The sequence below is a fragment of the Sinocyclocheilus rhinocerous genome, unplaced genomic scaffold, assembly GCF_001515625.1.
Source record: "Sinocyclocheilus rhinocerous isolate Xijiao unplaced genomic scaffold, SAMN03320098_v1.1 scaffold3527, whole genome shotgun sequence".
In the NCBI taxonomy this organism is placed as follows: Eukaryota; Metazoa; Chordata; class Actinopteri; order Cypriniformes; family Cyprinidae; genus Sinocyclocheilus; species Sinocyclocheilus rhinocerous.
The window spans coordinates 415378-430440 of record NW_015653453.1 but is presented as its reverse complement, the minus strand read 5'-3'; the positions used below and the strand labels follow the sequence as shown (position 1 = coordinate 430440).

Here is a 15063-nt window from a genome sequence, read left to right as displayed (position 1 = left end):
ATTGCATGAATGTGTTCTCATGTTACAATAAAGCACTCGCCACATTTGAATGATTAAAATTATGCAGAATACCTGCAATCCCGCGCGGATATTCATACTCTGTAATTGACAGGAGGTGGATGCATGTCAAACTCACTGTCGGAGCGGAGAGAGACGCAGCTGGTATCAGTGTATATACGGTAGATACTGTGGAAAATAAGTAATGGCACCGTGTCAGATATTTCAGTATCGGTATCAAAATATAGATATTTATGATAACACTACCATGTAGTTTGTTTCTCCAAACTTTAAGTCCATAAATTACGCTGAGCTCCCTCACTGTGAGATCAGCTCTTCACCTGCTGCAGTACCTTCAACATTTCACACATTATCACAGTTTATTCGCTATAGTTTAGAAAATGGTAATAAAATATGGCAAGAACTCAAGAGTTAAACTGTGTCAGAACAAATTCATCTTGATAATGTCAGATAACATTTAAGCCAAACATGGTCAGGTCAAAGTGTCTGAATAATTTGTGTTCCCAAATGTTTATCAATTTTGCTGGTAGTCTACTGTATGAAGAATTTTTGGGTATAATATGTCACAGTTTACTTTATTTTGCTATCCTCACTTACATAAATGAACTATATTGTCCTGCACCCACTAGTAAAAAAAAATATATCAAAAATTATATATGGTGTCTGAATAATTTTTGGTTTGATTGTATTTCCACAACAACACCAACAGCGCTTCGGACACACGTAATCTCTTTAAAACATTAAATTCTCTCATCTGTCCCCCTCCACCACCTCTTTAACAGCAGATGATTTTTACCACATTCTTCACAGATAAAACTAAAACCCTCAGCAGTCAGTTCTCAGCTCCACACACACAGGAACTCAAACCAATCACATCCACTGCTAAAACATCCCTCTCTTCCTTCTGTCCTCTCACACAGGCAGAAGTATCAAAACTTCTCCTGTCCAGCCATCCTACAACCTGTCCTCTAGACCCAATCCCCTCACGTCTTCTCCAAGCAATCTCTCCTACACTCTTACTAGCACTCACACACATCTCTTCTCACAGGCATTTTCCCCACCGCATTCAAGCAGGCTCGGGTAACCCTACTGCTTATAAAACCTACATGAAACACTTCACTTGTAGACAGCTACAGACCTGTCTCTCTCCTTCCATTTATAGTGAAAACACTTGAATGAGTTGTTTTCAACCAGGTATCATTATTTCTTTCACAGAATTACCAACTGGACGTTAACCAGTCAGGTTTCAGAAGTGTCCACTCAACTGAGACTGCATCACTGTCAGTCACTGAATTGTGAAAGCTGGATCTATCATTCTGCTGGATCTATCTGCCGCTTTTGACACTGTGAATCATCAGGTCCTCCTGTCCACCCTTTCATCACTGACATAACAGGGATTCCACTTTGCTGGTTTGAATCCTATCTCACAGGACTTTCAGGGTGGCCCGGGTGAGGGAGGTATCCAAAGTACATCGACTGGTCACTGGGGTTCCTCAGGGATCAGTTACTGGACCCCTCCTCTTCTCCATATACACTACATCACTGGGTCCCATCATACAGGCACATGGTTTCTCCTACCATTGCGAAGCTGATGACACACAGCTCTATCTTTCATTTCAATCAGATGATCCAACGGTAGCTGCACGGATCTCAGGCTGCCTGGCGGACATCTTGGAATGGATGAATGAACATCGCCTACAGCTCAACCTGGCAAAGACTGAGCTTCTCGTCTTCCCTGCCTCTCCGACTCTACAGCATGATTTCACCATCTAGCTAGGTTCATCAACAATTACCCCATCAAGTTCGGTCAGAAATCTTGGTGTAATCTTTGATGACCAGCTGACTTTCGAAGACCACATTGTAAAAACTGCTCAATCTTGCAGGTTTGCAGTGCACAGCATCAGAAAGATCAGGTCCTTCCTAACAGAGCATGCTGCACAACTTCTTGTCCAGGCCCTTGTCAATTCTAGGCTGGACTACTGCAATGCTCTTCTGGCTGGACTTCCATCATGCGCAATCAAACCTCTTCAAATGATTCAGAATGCAGCAGCACGACTGATCTTCAACGAGCCCAAAAGGGCCCACCTCACACCTCTCTTTATCTCCCTGCACTGGCTACAGGTTGTGGCCAAACAAAAAAAATGGCTGCCCACTGCTCCGGGTGTGTGTTCACGGTGTGTGTGTGTTCACTGCTGTGTGTGTGCACTTTGGATGGGATAAATGCAGAGCACTAATTCCGAGTATGGGTCACCATACTTGGCCACATGTCACTTTCACCCCCATTTTTGTCAAAGACTACGTCCGGATGGGATTCAGAACGAACGATGGAGTAGATCACTTTCATCAACACCCCCAAAGCTTCACAGTCCAAACCCTTTCCTGGATCGTCATTTAATTCGGTAAGGTTAGGCAGTTTTGATTTATATGCGGTTTAATGTTTGACAATTTTACATATGCATCTGCTTACATATACAATCATTTGTTTCTGCTGCTTCTTTGCCTGTTTTGATCCACACATTCATTACTCTTTCAGAAGATGCGTAATAGCGCCTCCTACCATATAACAGTGAAAGCACAGAAAGCCGGAAAAATCCCCAGTATCCCCTCACTGCAGAACACAAGATCCAGGGGGCGTGGTTGGGTCCACATCTAGGGGGTGGAGATTGGTAGGTTTAGGGGTGGAGATGGGTGGGTTTAGGGATTAGGGGGTGGAGACAGGTAGGTTTAGGTATATGTAAGGTGGGAGGAGTTGGATCTGGATCCAACCACGCCCCCTGGATCTTGTGTTCTGCAGTGATGACCATCTCAAAAATCCGTCAGTGGCGGGGAAAAAGTTAAAGTGGACAAAATAGGTCACCATTTACAAATCCTTTTGATAAAGCGAGATATATAATTATTAAACATTAAAAATAAATAAAGTAATTAATATAAACAAACAAACAAACAAATAAAAAACGGAATGCAATTATTCAAATGGTTCAAACTAATAAACTGTGTTTTGGAGCCACATTGGATGTTTTCATGGTGGTCTTTAGCCTCAACAACAAGGGGGCTTTATTCATACAAACTTACTGAAAAACACAACGTATGCAATACAAACTAAACGCAAGAGATTTATTGTGCTGTCACTGCATTTTCACTCTTATATAGTAAGTAAATCATAAATCAGCATCAGTAAACAGGTTCAGTGGACAGGAGTGAATTCCTGCCTGTCGCTCGTGTCCTTGACCAGACCCTCTGAACACATTGGATGTTTTCATGGTGGTCTTTAGCCTCAACAACAAGGGGGCTTTATTCATACAAACTTACTGAAAAACACAACGTATGCAATACAAACTAAACGCAAGAGATTTATTGTGCTGTCACTGCATTTTCACTCTTATATAGTAAGTAAATCATAAATCAGCATCAGTAAATAGGTTCAGTGGACAGGAGTGAATTCCTGCCTGTCGCTCGTGTCCTTGACCAGACCCTCTGAGGGTCATAAGGAAATGTAGGGCCTGCACACAGACACTTTCCCTTTGTTGAAAGTGTTGTTTGCTGATGACATGGAAACAAGTGGCACCACGCTGGAAGCCGCATTCAGACGGACAGACAGCACTTCCTGTGATTGACTGTGTGGACGGTATACGTGCAGAATGAGCTTCATGTTGTTTGTCCATGTACATCAGAAGCCGCTTTGAAGAGTAAAGGCCACACAAACTCACTTTTTTGTCTGTAAAGCCACCACTTGATTGTCCATCATTTCAAATACTGAAAACAAATACTGAGAACAGTTCCTTGCTTATTTGTATGCAAAATATGGAGAATGTGAAAGTTCATCAAAAAATGCGAAGAGTCACAATTATCAAAGTTCAGTCAGACAAATATTTATTTGTCAAATATGCAACAACACAACACATAAGATCTTCATAATGAATTGTTTTCCTATGAGCCATTCACCACTGATGCAAAATAGAACTACAGGTGTTCTCTATATATTCTCTCTATATATACATATATAAATGTATGTATATATAAGTGTCATTCACACAAACGCTAAACACCATCATGGTAACACACATGAAACTGAAATAATGCAATAAACATTAATTTAACAACATTATGTGTAACATACAACCCTAATGTACAAAACTGATAAGAAAAAACTAAGAAACATAGTTATTTCAACAAAAAAACATCAAATTTGAAATGTAACGCAGGGAATTCTGAGAATGTCAATTTACGGTTATTCACTATAAATTATACGGCCTTTTTTACTTCCAAAAACGGTATACTACCGTAAAATTAATGTCCAATACATGTAATGTCCAATACAGTTTTTCACTGTATATAGTAGGGGAATTTACCGTTAACCATTTAACAGGTTTTTACTGTAGCATTTTTACAGTCTTTTACCGTTAAATTCACGGTCATTTTTTACAGTGTGTGTTTGATTAGCAGGTGTCTCCAAACTCAGTCCTGGACCCTAATCAAACACACCTGAACCAACTAATTAAGGTTTTAGGCATGCTAGAAACTTCCAGGCAGGTGTGTTGAGGCAAGTTGGAGCTGCAGGACACCGACCCTCCAGGACCAAGTTTGGAGACCCCTGTTGATTAGGGTTGGAGCAAACCTGTGCAGAGCTGTGGCCCTTCAGGAATTGAATTTGAGACCACAGTTTTAGGACAATAAAGTGTTCCGATCACCGTGTTAACTGTTTATAAACTCTGGCAGGGAAGTGAAGTCTCTGAACAGATCAGTAGTAATGGTGTTGCACATGAAGAGGGCGCTGTCATCAGACAGTCATACGTGCATCATCATCCTCTTCATCATCAATCGTTCACCTGATCATCCTTCATCAGTATATCATGCAGGTGATCGTCATCCATGTGTACCGTGTGTGAAAGCTGATTTGCTGTTTGCAAGCTGATTTGCTGTGTGTTTGTTGTGTTGTGTTGTGAGCAGTGGGAGGGTCAGTGCTGCTGCTTATGTCAGTGCTGAGGGTTCAGCTGGACTGACTGACTGACCGCTGGATCTGAGCTGTCGGATTGAGTTTCCAGCGCAAGGTAAACCTCTTTGTTTTCCAGCCTCACGGGTTAAAGGGGTTTGTTTGGGAAGTGTGACTGTGTTTTGTGTCTCTCTCTCTCTCTCGCTCTTTGCTTTCATAATGACTTTCTAGATGCGCTGTAATGCCGGTTCTAATGACTTTGAACAACTTTTAAGTGAATGATTCCATAACGAGTGAATCGTATGTTTGTGCGTGTGTATCAGATGTGTGATATTTTACTGTTTAGTGTTATAGTTTATCTAAACTGTGATGTTGTGGTTGTGGCTAATGTAAACGTTGTGAATCACAGAACCGCCTAATGATGAGACATACTTTAAATCCGCCTGCCTGAGCATTTATTTATTTTATTAAAGTTAACAGACCCAGGCATATGTAAATATATAAACAGTGTGTTGGGAGTTACATAAAATATGTGTGTTATTATGTACTATAATAAGAGTAAATGTAATTTAAACTAGTGTTGTACAGTCACAGACCGGTCTTTGCTGCCATCAAACTAATGTTGATTTCTCTCTCAAGAAGTATCGAGTGTGGAATATTCTGGTCACTCTGAAATATCAGCCACAACTGTTGAGTCCATCAGAAGAGACGCATTCACAGCACACCACACGTCTGAACATGAGGAGCATCACCCGTTTCATAGCTGTTCTTCTGTGCCTGAGAACCGCAGCTTCAGGTAAGAAGACTGTTAATATGCTTGAAGTGCCTGACAAAGACCAACATAAAGTAAATGTGCTGACCTTTCAGTTAATCTCAACTAATCTGTAAATATACAGACACACGTATACGACAACAATGTGTTCAAATTAAAACAATTTAAACTTCTTTGAAATAATCAGATTTCTCTCAATCAATTCAAGCAACTTAACTGTTCAAGATGTCTGTTACCTTAAAGAGCTCTTTCTAGCCTATAACAATGGTTTGGTTGGTATAATACATTTAGGTGATGTTAAATGATACTTTTGACTTAAAGTTCAGACTGTGCAGTGAGAGATATCGGAATTAAATCATAAAGATAATAAATAGATGTTTTTATCTAGGTCTATGACCTGTAGATTGTGTAGTCAAATGTGTAACCGATTTTGTGAAAAAAAAATATTGAGCCACTGAAGACCTTTTGGTTCTGCATTACCTTTAATGTATATTGGGCTAGTTTTAAACTATTGGGCTATAGTCACGTTTTTGAAATGAAATATAAGATGTTCATTGTAAAAGCCAGTGGTGTATAAAGTACCTGAAAGCCTTACTCAAGTAAAAGTACAGATATCTTACCAGAAAATGACTTTGGTAGAAGTTGAAGTCACTGTTTAGAATATTGCTTGAGTAAAAGTCTTAAAGTATGTGATATTTATTAGTTCTCTTTCTCAACTATTTAACGTTCCAAAACTGACTGTTTAACTGGATACTCGCTAAGACGGGCATTTTGACATAATTTTGTATGTATTTGAATGTTTTAGCACAGTTAGCCACTCATTTTGGTATTTGTGGCTCACAAGCTGAGTAGCAAGATTGTGTTGTTTTAACTCTTTCTTCCATTTTGTATTTTTGTGTAAGAATAAGAAGCACTTCATCCGGTACTTAGTGTCTTTCATTCCAACATAAGAAAACATTTCTGGAATCTGCATCTGAAATAGCATTTAGATGTATTTGCACAGTTTATGGTTTACAGATGCATGAATAGGCCTAATGTTTTGTTTTTAACATAAAACGTTGAATACTGATATTTGAAAAAATTTAAAACCTGAAAAAAAAAAAAAAACATTTTAATTTCGAAATGTGAAATTAAAACCGCCAGTAGGTGACAGCAAGTAACTGTTAATGAGCGAGCCATTGAGATTCAAACGATTCATTCAAACAACTGATTCATTCAGAAACAAAGCATTTGACTGTGTTAATGAGTGAATCACTGAATCATTTATTCAACCGATTCATTCAAAAAGCTTATTCGTTCAATAAGTAAACACCGTCCATTGCTCAGATGCAAAACAGTGCTGTGTGATCTTTGTTTGGAACTATTTTCGTTAGCAAAATTGAGCAAAAACAAGCAATATCATGTCTAAAATGTAGGCTAAGTCACTTATTGCTTTACTGAACTTGTATAAAATGATTATTAAATGTGTTCATGCTGATATCTGCAGAAAAACGGTACTCTTTGTGTGATATAGATCAAGTTAACTATGTTACATTATATAAATATAAAAAGCATACCGAAGCATTTTTGCCATCTACAATTAATTTAGACTGCCTGGCATTTTGAGTTTTAATAGACTAATAAATCAACGTGCGTGCACTCTGTGTGTGTGATTTGGTGATATAGCCTATCATTACTTGATAATGTCAGATCGCACATCATTACAACACTTACCGTATCGCAGACGATGCTGTATCGCACGCCCCAGACTCGACTTGAGTGGAAAATGAATCATCCGTGGTTGTGCGCGCACTTGTTTGCACATGAGCAAAGGTGTTTTTAGGAGTCTAACTTGCAAACGCCAGACCACTGATTCGTCAAACCTGTTTTCCTGCAGTCCGTGTTCTTATGATTTCTGACTATTTTGTAGTAAGTAACGAATATGCTTCGGTGAAATGTATCGGAGTAAAAGTATACATTTTAATTAGGAAATGTAGTGGAGCAAAAGTAAAAGTTGACAAATATAAAAACTCAAGTAAAGTACAGATACTCCCACAAAATACTTAAGTACTGTAACGAAGTATTATTACTTTGTTACATTACACCACTGGTAAAAGCCCAGTGTGAAGGATTGCTCTTGCTGTTGACTGAAAGCCTTTGACGCATTGAGATTGAGTCAATCTGTTCAGTCTGCTGTTATCCAGACACTGCAGATGGTTTGTTTTGGTCACTGATTGCTTGATGTCTGGGTATAAACGCAGGATCCTGTTAGCGAGAAGACATTAAGCTTTAGAGACACAATCATTGGAGTTCTCCTGTGTGTTTGAATGATAGCTGACAACATTGTTTGCACTTCTGGCTTCCATTGTGTGCCATATGTCAGTGATCTGCTTCGCTTGTACTTTCACTTTGTGTTTTACTGGAAATACTAAGTCTGCTCAGCAGTTTCTCATGCTTTTGTCACTCCTGAGAGGGTCAGACGGTCTGTCCGTCATCAGAGAGGAAGACTGCAGGCCTTTAGTTGTTTTTAGGTTGTGGGACAGAGCCCGAGATTGCTTGTGCGGTTGTTAGTGGCTGTAATCCGCAGAAAAGCAGTGGATCTGACATCCTCCGGAAGAGGAACACGCAGGGGCCGTTATGTAACTACCTGATATTCCCGCCACCACACTATCATTACTGCACTGCACAGACAGCATGAGAGCGAGAGAGAGACAGACGGTTCCTCAGTGAATAAGCACAATGATGGTAACAGGAAAAAAATCCCCATGTTAAATACGGCGTGTAGCGTTTAAATGAGGCACTTCCGCCCGCTGAAGGACCGCCGGCTGGTCTGGGTGGCACTGAGACCCGGTGACGCGACCGCATGGAGACCGATTTCTATCTCGTGCTCGCAATTAACAATCTGTTTTTTTTTCCTCTTCTGACTGAGCTTTTTTTTGTTCTTGGTTTTATTTTTTCTTTAGTTCTGGTCGTCCTATTTTGGTTGAGATTTGCTGGATAAAATGCTTGAATTTGTGTCTGTATATGTTGAATGATTGTTTTGAAGGAAGACTATGAAGACAAACATTATTTTTTATAAAAATAAACTACAGTTCAAAATGCTTCTGAAAGAAGTCTTATCTGCTCACCGAGGCTGCATTTATTTGATCAAAAATACAGTAAAAAGGTACAAATATTTGAATTTAAACCGTTTTCTATGTGAATATATTAATTTAATTTATTGCTGTGATCAAAGCTGTATTTTCAGCATCATTATTCCAGTCTTCAGTGTCACCTGATCATTCAGAAACCATTCTAATATGCTGATTTGATGCTCAAGAAACATCTCTGATTATTATCCATGTCGAAAACAGTTGTGCTGCCGAATATTTTTGTGGAATCTATGATGCATTTTATTTTTCAGGATTCTTTGATTAATAAAAAGTTCAAAAGAAGTTCATGCAGCCTTGCTGAATGAAGGTATGAATTTATCGCTCAGTCTTGTGTGTTCAGTTAGCACATTTTCGTACAAACTGGAACATGGAAGCCGCAGGAAACCTTCTGCTGTAGTCTGATTTCCCTTGATGTTAAGTGTGAACAAGATCTTAAGACGAGAGAAAACATCAAAGAAACACACACAATCCTCAAATTAAGCCTCACACACTCGTGTCTTCACGTATTCCCCATGAAACTGGAATGAGCTCTGAATGTCTGCTGCGCTCCTGTTCTCCACACATCCATCCTGATTTATTCTCTCAGACTTTAAACTCTACACAGATTGATCTGTTCTTGACTCCTCACATCTAACGTGTGGAAGTTCTGTGCCATTAGCGTTAATAAACAGAATTATTACATGGTAAAAAAACTCCCTGTCGCCCATTGGTTAGACAAACAGAGCCGTGTCATCCAACAGAGCCACAGTATTGCGCTTTTCACCTTTGATGCTTAATTTTTAGATCTTAATATTTTCAGGTGACTGCAGAGATTGAGCAGTAGCTAGCAACAGCCAGTTGCAACAAATACGTTGGGTAAGAACACCATTAGAGAGCATTTGTTCCTAATTATTATATACTTTTTGGGTTTTCGTAGTTTTAGGATTTTGACCCAAGCCCTGACACGATCTGCAGACTGTTTGCACTGATTTTGTGGGAAAAAAATTCAGATTTACACATGGTAAAATGTGTTAAAACTGGGAGAATTACACTCTATTGGTAGAAGACTGCTATCGTTCACTAAAAGTATAAAAATTTGCTTTGTTAATTTAAATAAAGCTAAAATAAAATTATTAAACCAAGCTAACTATTAAATGGAAAAAGCTTTATGAACAAAAAAAAAATATTGCTTTGGCAAACTAACTGAAATAAAGTAAGCTTACGTTGAAGTACTAAAATTATTAGAACTAAAAAAAAAAATATATATATATATATAAACTTAAAATATAAATTAAAACCAAATAGATTTAATAAAAAATTATTAAAGCACATGACAAAATTAATGAAAGTACAATTAAAATGAAAACTGAAAATATAAAAAAATAAAATAAAAGCATTTTCAATAGAAAAGCAGAATCATTTCATTTTGAAATGATGAAATTAAAACGGTTGTTCTCATGAAATGCACTACTATTCAAGCGTTTGCTTTGTAAGATTTTTTTTAAATGATTCTTCTGCTCACCAAGGCTCCATTTATTTGAACAAAAATACAGTAAAAATAATAATATTCTGAAATATGATTACAATTTTAAAATGGCTGTTTGCTATATGAATATATGTTAAAATGTAATTTATTCACTTCAGTGTCACATGATCCTTCAGAAATCATTGTAATATGCTGATTTGCTGCTTAAGAAACATACCTTTGATTCTGGTTCTTTCTTTTGATCAGTTTAATTTCTAAAAAAAAAAAAAAAATCTTACTGACTCCAAACATTTGAACGATAGCATACATAATAAATTATGTCAGTCTTGATTTCATGTTGATTTTATGTCCCTTCTAACACCGTAAGCGGTAACTCTATGGCTGTAAGCTTTGAAGTGCTACAAATAAACTCTGGGCTGGAACACAGAAGACACTTTGTGGGTGGCTGTCGCTCCCCTCCCAGTGTCTCTGTGTTTGTCTTTGTCTCTGTCTGTCCCGAGTCCCTCAGGACGTGTCCTGTGTCTGGAGCGTCAGGTGGTCTCTCGAGCCGGCCGGCTGTAGCCCGACTCCTGAATGGCTCATTAGCGTCAGACTCGCTGAAACCCAGAACTGCCAGCGGCTACCATGCCGTCACTGATAAGAGCTGCGTTATGAGCGCATATCACAGGCTTCTGACCCTCACACTGATCTAGAATCAGCTGCTAAACTCCAGCGTTCATTCAGAAGTGAAAATTCAGTCGTCCTATTCCTCAAGTAAAACACAAGTAGACATTCTGAATAATTTCCTTGCAGATCTGTTCCACAAGTTGCCAAAAAGGGCAAAAAATCACCTTGAAAGTAATTTGTATGTGCACTAAGTTGTACTGTATGATTCTTTGTGTGAGAAACGGATTGAAAGTAAAATATCTTGTCACTGAAAACCTTCCCCTCAGCATTAGCTCTCAAATCTCATTTGCACTTGTGCATATTCAAACATGGTGCATTGCAATTGGTCATTAAATGAGTACTAAGAACCAGTGTTAGGCATCATCTGTCAAACCTGGCACAACACATCTTAACAAAGTTTGAATATGCACAAGCATATATGGATGAACCTTTAATTTTTGGCTGATCGGTTCCCTTTAAAGGGGTAGTTCATCCAAAATTCACCCAAAAATCATTTACTCACCCACATTGTTTCAAACCTGTATGAGTTTCTTTCTTCTGCTGAACATAAAAGATATTTTGAAGAATGTGGGCAACCAAACATTTGCCGGTAGCCATTGACTTCCATAGTATGGAAAAACTATGGAAGTCAATGGCTACCGGTTACAATCATTCTTTAAAATATCATCTTTTGTGCCTCAATTGTATTGAATTTGCTGAATTTACATTTAGTCATTTAGCAGATGCTTTTATCCAAAGCGACTTACAAATGATGGAAGCAATCAAAATCAACAAAAGAGCAATGATTTACAAGTGCTATAACAAGTCTTAGTTAGCTTAACGTGGTACACGTAGCAATGTTTTTTTAAAATAATATAATAAATAAAAAGAAAACTGAAGATGGCTTAAGACTCAGTTGCTCGGACTGAGTTGGGCTGAGCATTCAACCAGGAGGGAACAGTTAATGTAAAAGTCTGTGATAGGGATTTTGTGCCTCGTTGGGATGGCACTATAATGCGCCATTCACTTGCAGAACGCAAGCTTCTATAGGGCACATAAGTCTGAAGTAGTGAATTCAGTTAAAGGGGAGCAGAGCCAGTGGTGGTTTTTATAGGCAAACATCAATTCCTTGAATTTTATGCGAGCAGCTATTGGTAGCCAGTGCAAATTGATAAACAGACGTGTGACGTGCATTCTTTTTGGCTCATTAAAAATTAATCTTGCTGCCGCGTTCTGGATTAAATGTAAAGGTTTGATAGAACTGGCTGGAAGACCTGCCAAGAGAGCATTGTAACAGTCCAGCCTTGATAGAACAAGAGCTTGAACTAGGAGTTGTGAAGCATGTTCCGAAAGAAAGGGCCAGGGGCCTGATGTATAAACGTTGCGTACTTGCATAAATTAGAATAGTGATGTCTCAAAACGCATTTATAGTCCGTGTCTCATTTTCCTAACGTGTTGTAGGCTACTGTGTTAATGTGAACTTGATTCGTCTGATGGCTTTGGAACATAGGCGGTAACGACAGACATAAGGATGTGCTCGTTGATCAAACAGTCCATTGGCTGGTTTGAACAGGTTCGATGACAGTAGAACTGTTCACAGGTGTCTCGCACAGACAGCAGCCTAATGATAACCCCTTTCGTGCTCCCAATATTGTGACAAACACCATATTTAAAAGAGAGAATTTGAAGGAAACTGTAAGATATGCGCGGTTTATTTTCAAAATGTTTCTATTGACGCGGTGAGTCAGACAGCTACACTGCAAAAAAATAAGGCCTATCTCTTTCCATAAAAATATAGGCTATAAACCAGCAAGAAATGTCTGTTAGACATGCTGAGATGCGAGCAGCTATCGTCGGATCATCAGGATGGAATGAGAGGTAGAGTTGAGTGTCATCAGCATAGCAGTGGTATGAAAAGCCATTTTTCTGAATGACAGAACCTAATGATGCCATGTTGACAGAAGAGATGTGGTCCAAGAACTGATCTCTGAGGCCCCCCAGTAGTTAGATGTTGCGACTTGGAAACATTTAAAAAAAAAAAAAAACTGTACTTGCAGAGTAGCTATAATTTTAATAAAATAAAATGCCACTTAAGTGTATACATTCATGATGGTTTCTTAACACACAAGTACACTTTTAAAAAGCACACTTTGTGATCATGTCAAATTAAAAGTTTTAAAGTACATTTTAAATCATTGATTTATTATAATATTCATTATTTACATTTTGAAGTTGATTGATTTTTTTGTGTGTAAAATTGTGTAAAATATTACATTTTTGTACTAAAAGTTATAGGTGCTAAATTGCATCTTCATAATTACAAATGTGTAATTACATAAATATTTAAATACATGATATAAATGTTTCAATAAAAATTACATTAAAGTATATTTTAGTTTACCCTACATTCTTATCAGTACTTTCAACAGTACTTTAACCATATTTCAAGGAAAAATAGAAGTAACTATGAAATTACTTATACTGAACAAAATTATAAACGCAACACTTTTGTTTTTGCCCCCATTTTTCATGAGCTGAACTCAAAGATCTAAGACTTTTTCTATGTACACAAAAGGCCTATTTCTCTCAAATATTGTTCACAAATCTGTCTAAATCTGTGTTAGTGAGCACTTCTCCTTTGCCGAGATAATCCATCCACCTCACAGGTGCGGCATATCAAGATGCTGATTAGACAGCATGATTATTGCACAGGTGTGCCTTAGGCTGGCCACAATAAAAGGCCACTCTAAAATGTGCAGTTTTACTGTATTGGGGGGTCCGAAAACCAGTCAGTATCTGGGTGTGACCACCATTTGCCTCACGCAATGTAACACATCTCGTTCGCATAGAGTTGATCAGGTTGTTGATTGCGGCCTGTGGAATGTTGGTCCACTCCTCTTCAATGGCTGTGCGAAGTTGCTGGATATTGGCAGGAACTGGAACACGCTGTCGTATACGCCGATCCAGAGCATCCCAAACATGCTCAATGGGTGACATGTCCGGTGAGTATGCTGGCCATGCAAGAACTGGGATGTTTTCAGCTTCCAGGAATTGTGTACAGATCCTTGCAACATGGGGCCGTGCATTATCATGCTGCAACATGAGGTGATGGTCGTGGATGAATGACACAACAATGGGCCTCAGGATCTCGCCACGGTATCTCTGTGCATTCAAAATGCCATCAATAAAATGCACCTGTGTTCGTTGTCCATAACATACGCCTGCCCATACCATAACCCCACCGCCACCATGGGCCACTCGATCCACAACGTTGACATCAGCAAACCGCTCACCCACACGACGCCATACACGCTGTCTGCCATCTGCCCTGTACAGTGAAAACCGGGATTCATCCGTGAAGAGAACACCTCTCCAAAGTGCCAGACGCCATCGAATGTGAGCATTTGCCCACTCAAGTCAGTTAAGACGATGAACTGCAGTCAGGTCGAGACCCCGATGAGGACGACGAGCATGCAGATGAGCTTCCCTGAGACAGTTTCTGACAGTTTGTGCAGAAATTCTTTGGTTATGCAAACCGATTGTTGCAGCAGCTGTCCGGGTGGCTGGTCTCAGACGATCTTGGAGGTGAAGATGCTGGATGTGGAGGTCCTGGGCTGGTGTGGTTACACGTGGTCTGCGGTTGTGAGGCCGGTTGGATGTACTGCCAAATTCTCTGAAACGCCTTTGGAGACAGCTTATGGTAGAGAAATGAACATTAAATTCACGGGCAACAGCTCTGGTGGACATTCCTGCAGTCAGCATGCCAATTGCACGCTCCCTCAAAACTTGCGACATCTGTGGCATTGTGCTGTGTGATAAAACTGCACATTTTAGAGTGGCCTTTTATTGTGGCCAGCCTAAGGCACACCTGTGCAATAATCATGCTGTCTAATCAGCATCTTGATATGCCACACCTGTGAGGTGGATGGATTATCTCGGCAAAGGAGAAGTGCTCACTAACACAGATTTAAACAGATTTGTGAACAATATTTGAGAGAAACAGGCCTTCTGTGTACACAGAAAAAGTCTTAGATCTTTGAGTTCAGCTCATGAAAAATGGGGGCAAAAACAAAAGTGTTGCGTTTATAAATTTGTTCAGTGT

The 15063-nt window shown here is 39.1% G+C and overlaps 1 protein-coding gene across 4 annotated transcripts in view; it reads left to right on the top strand.

Moving 5' to 3' along the window:
• The first annotated feature begins 4819 nt into the window (after window positions 1–4819).
• The window catches only part of LOC107715675 (uncharacterized), a 63617-nt gene continuing 53373 nt past the window's right edge, over window positions 4820–15063 (top strand). The window contains exons 1-3 of one of the 4 annotated variants that reach the window (XM_016521843.1): window positions 4820–4874; window positions 4966–5066; window positions 5588–5744. In XM_016521843.1, the coding sequence (XP_016377329.1) occupies window positions 5687–5744 (58 nt within the window). In that variant the 5' untranslated portion in view covers window positions 4820–4874; window positions 4966–5066; window positions 5588–5686. Of the gene's footprint in view, window positions 4875–4929; window positions 5067–5202; window positions 5249–5587; window positions 5745–15063 lie in introns of those variants that run through there. The other 3 variants (XM_016521844.1, XM_016521845.1, XM_016521846.1) reach the window with 3 other exon arrangements.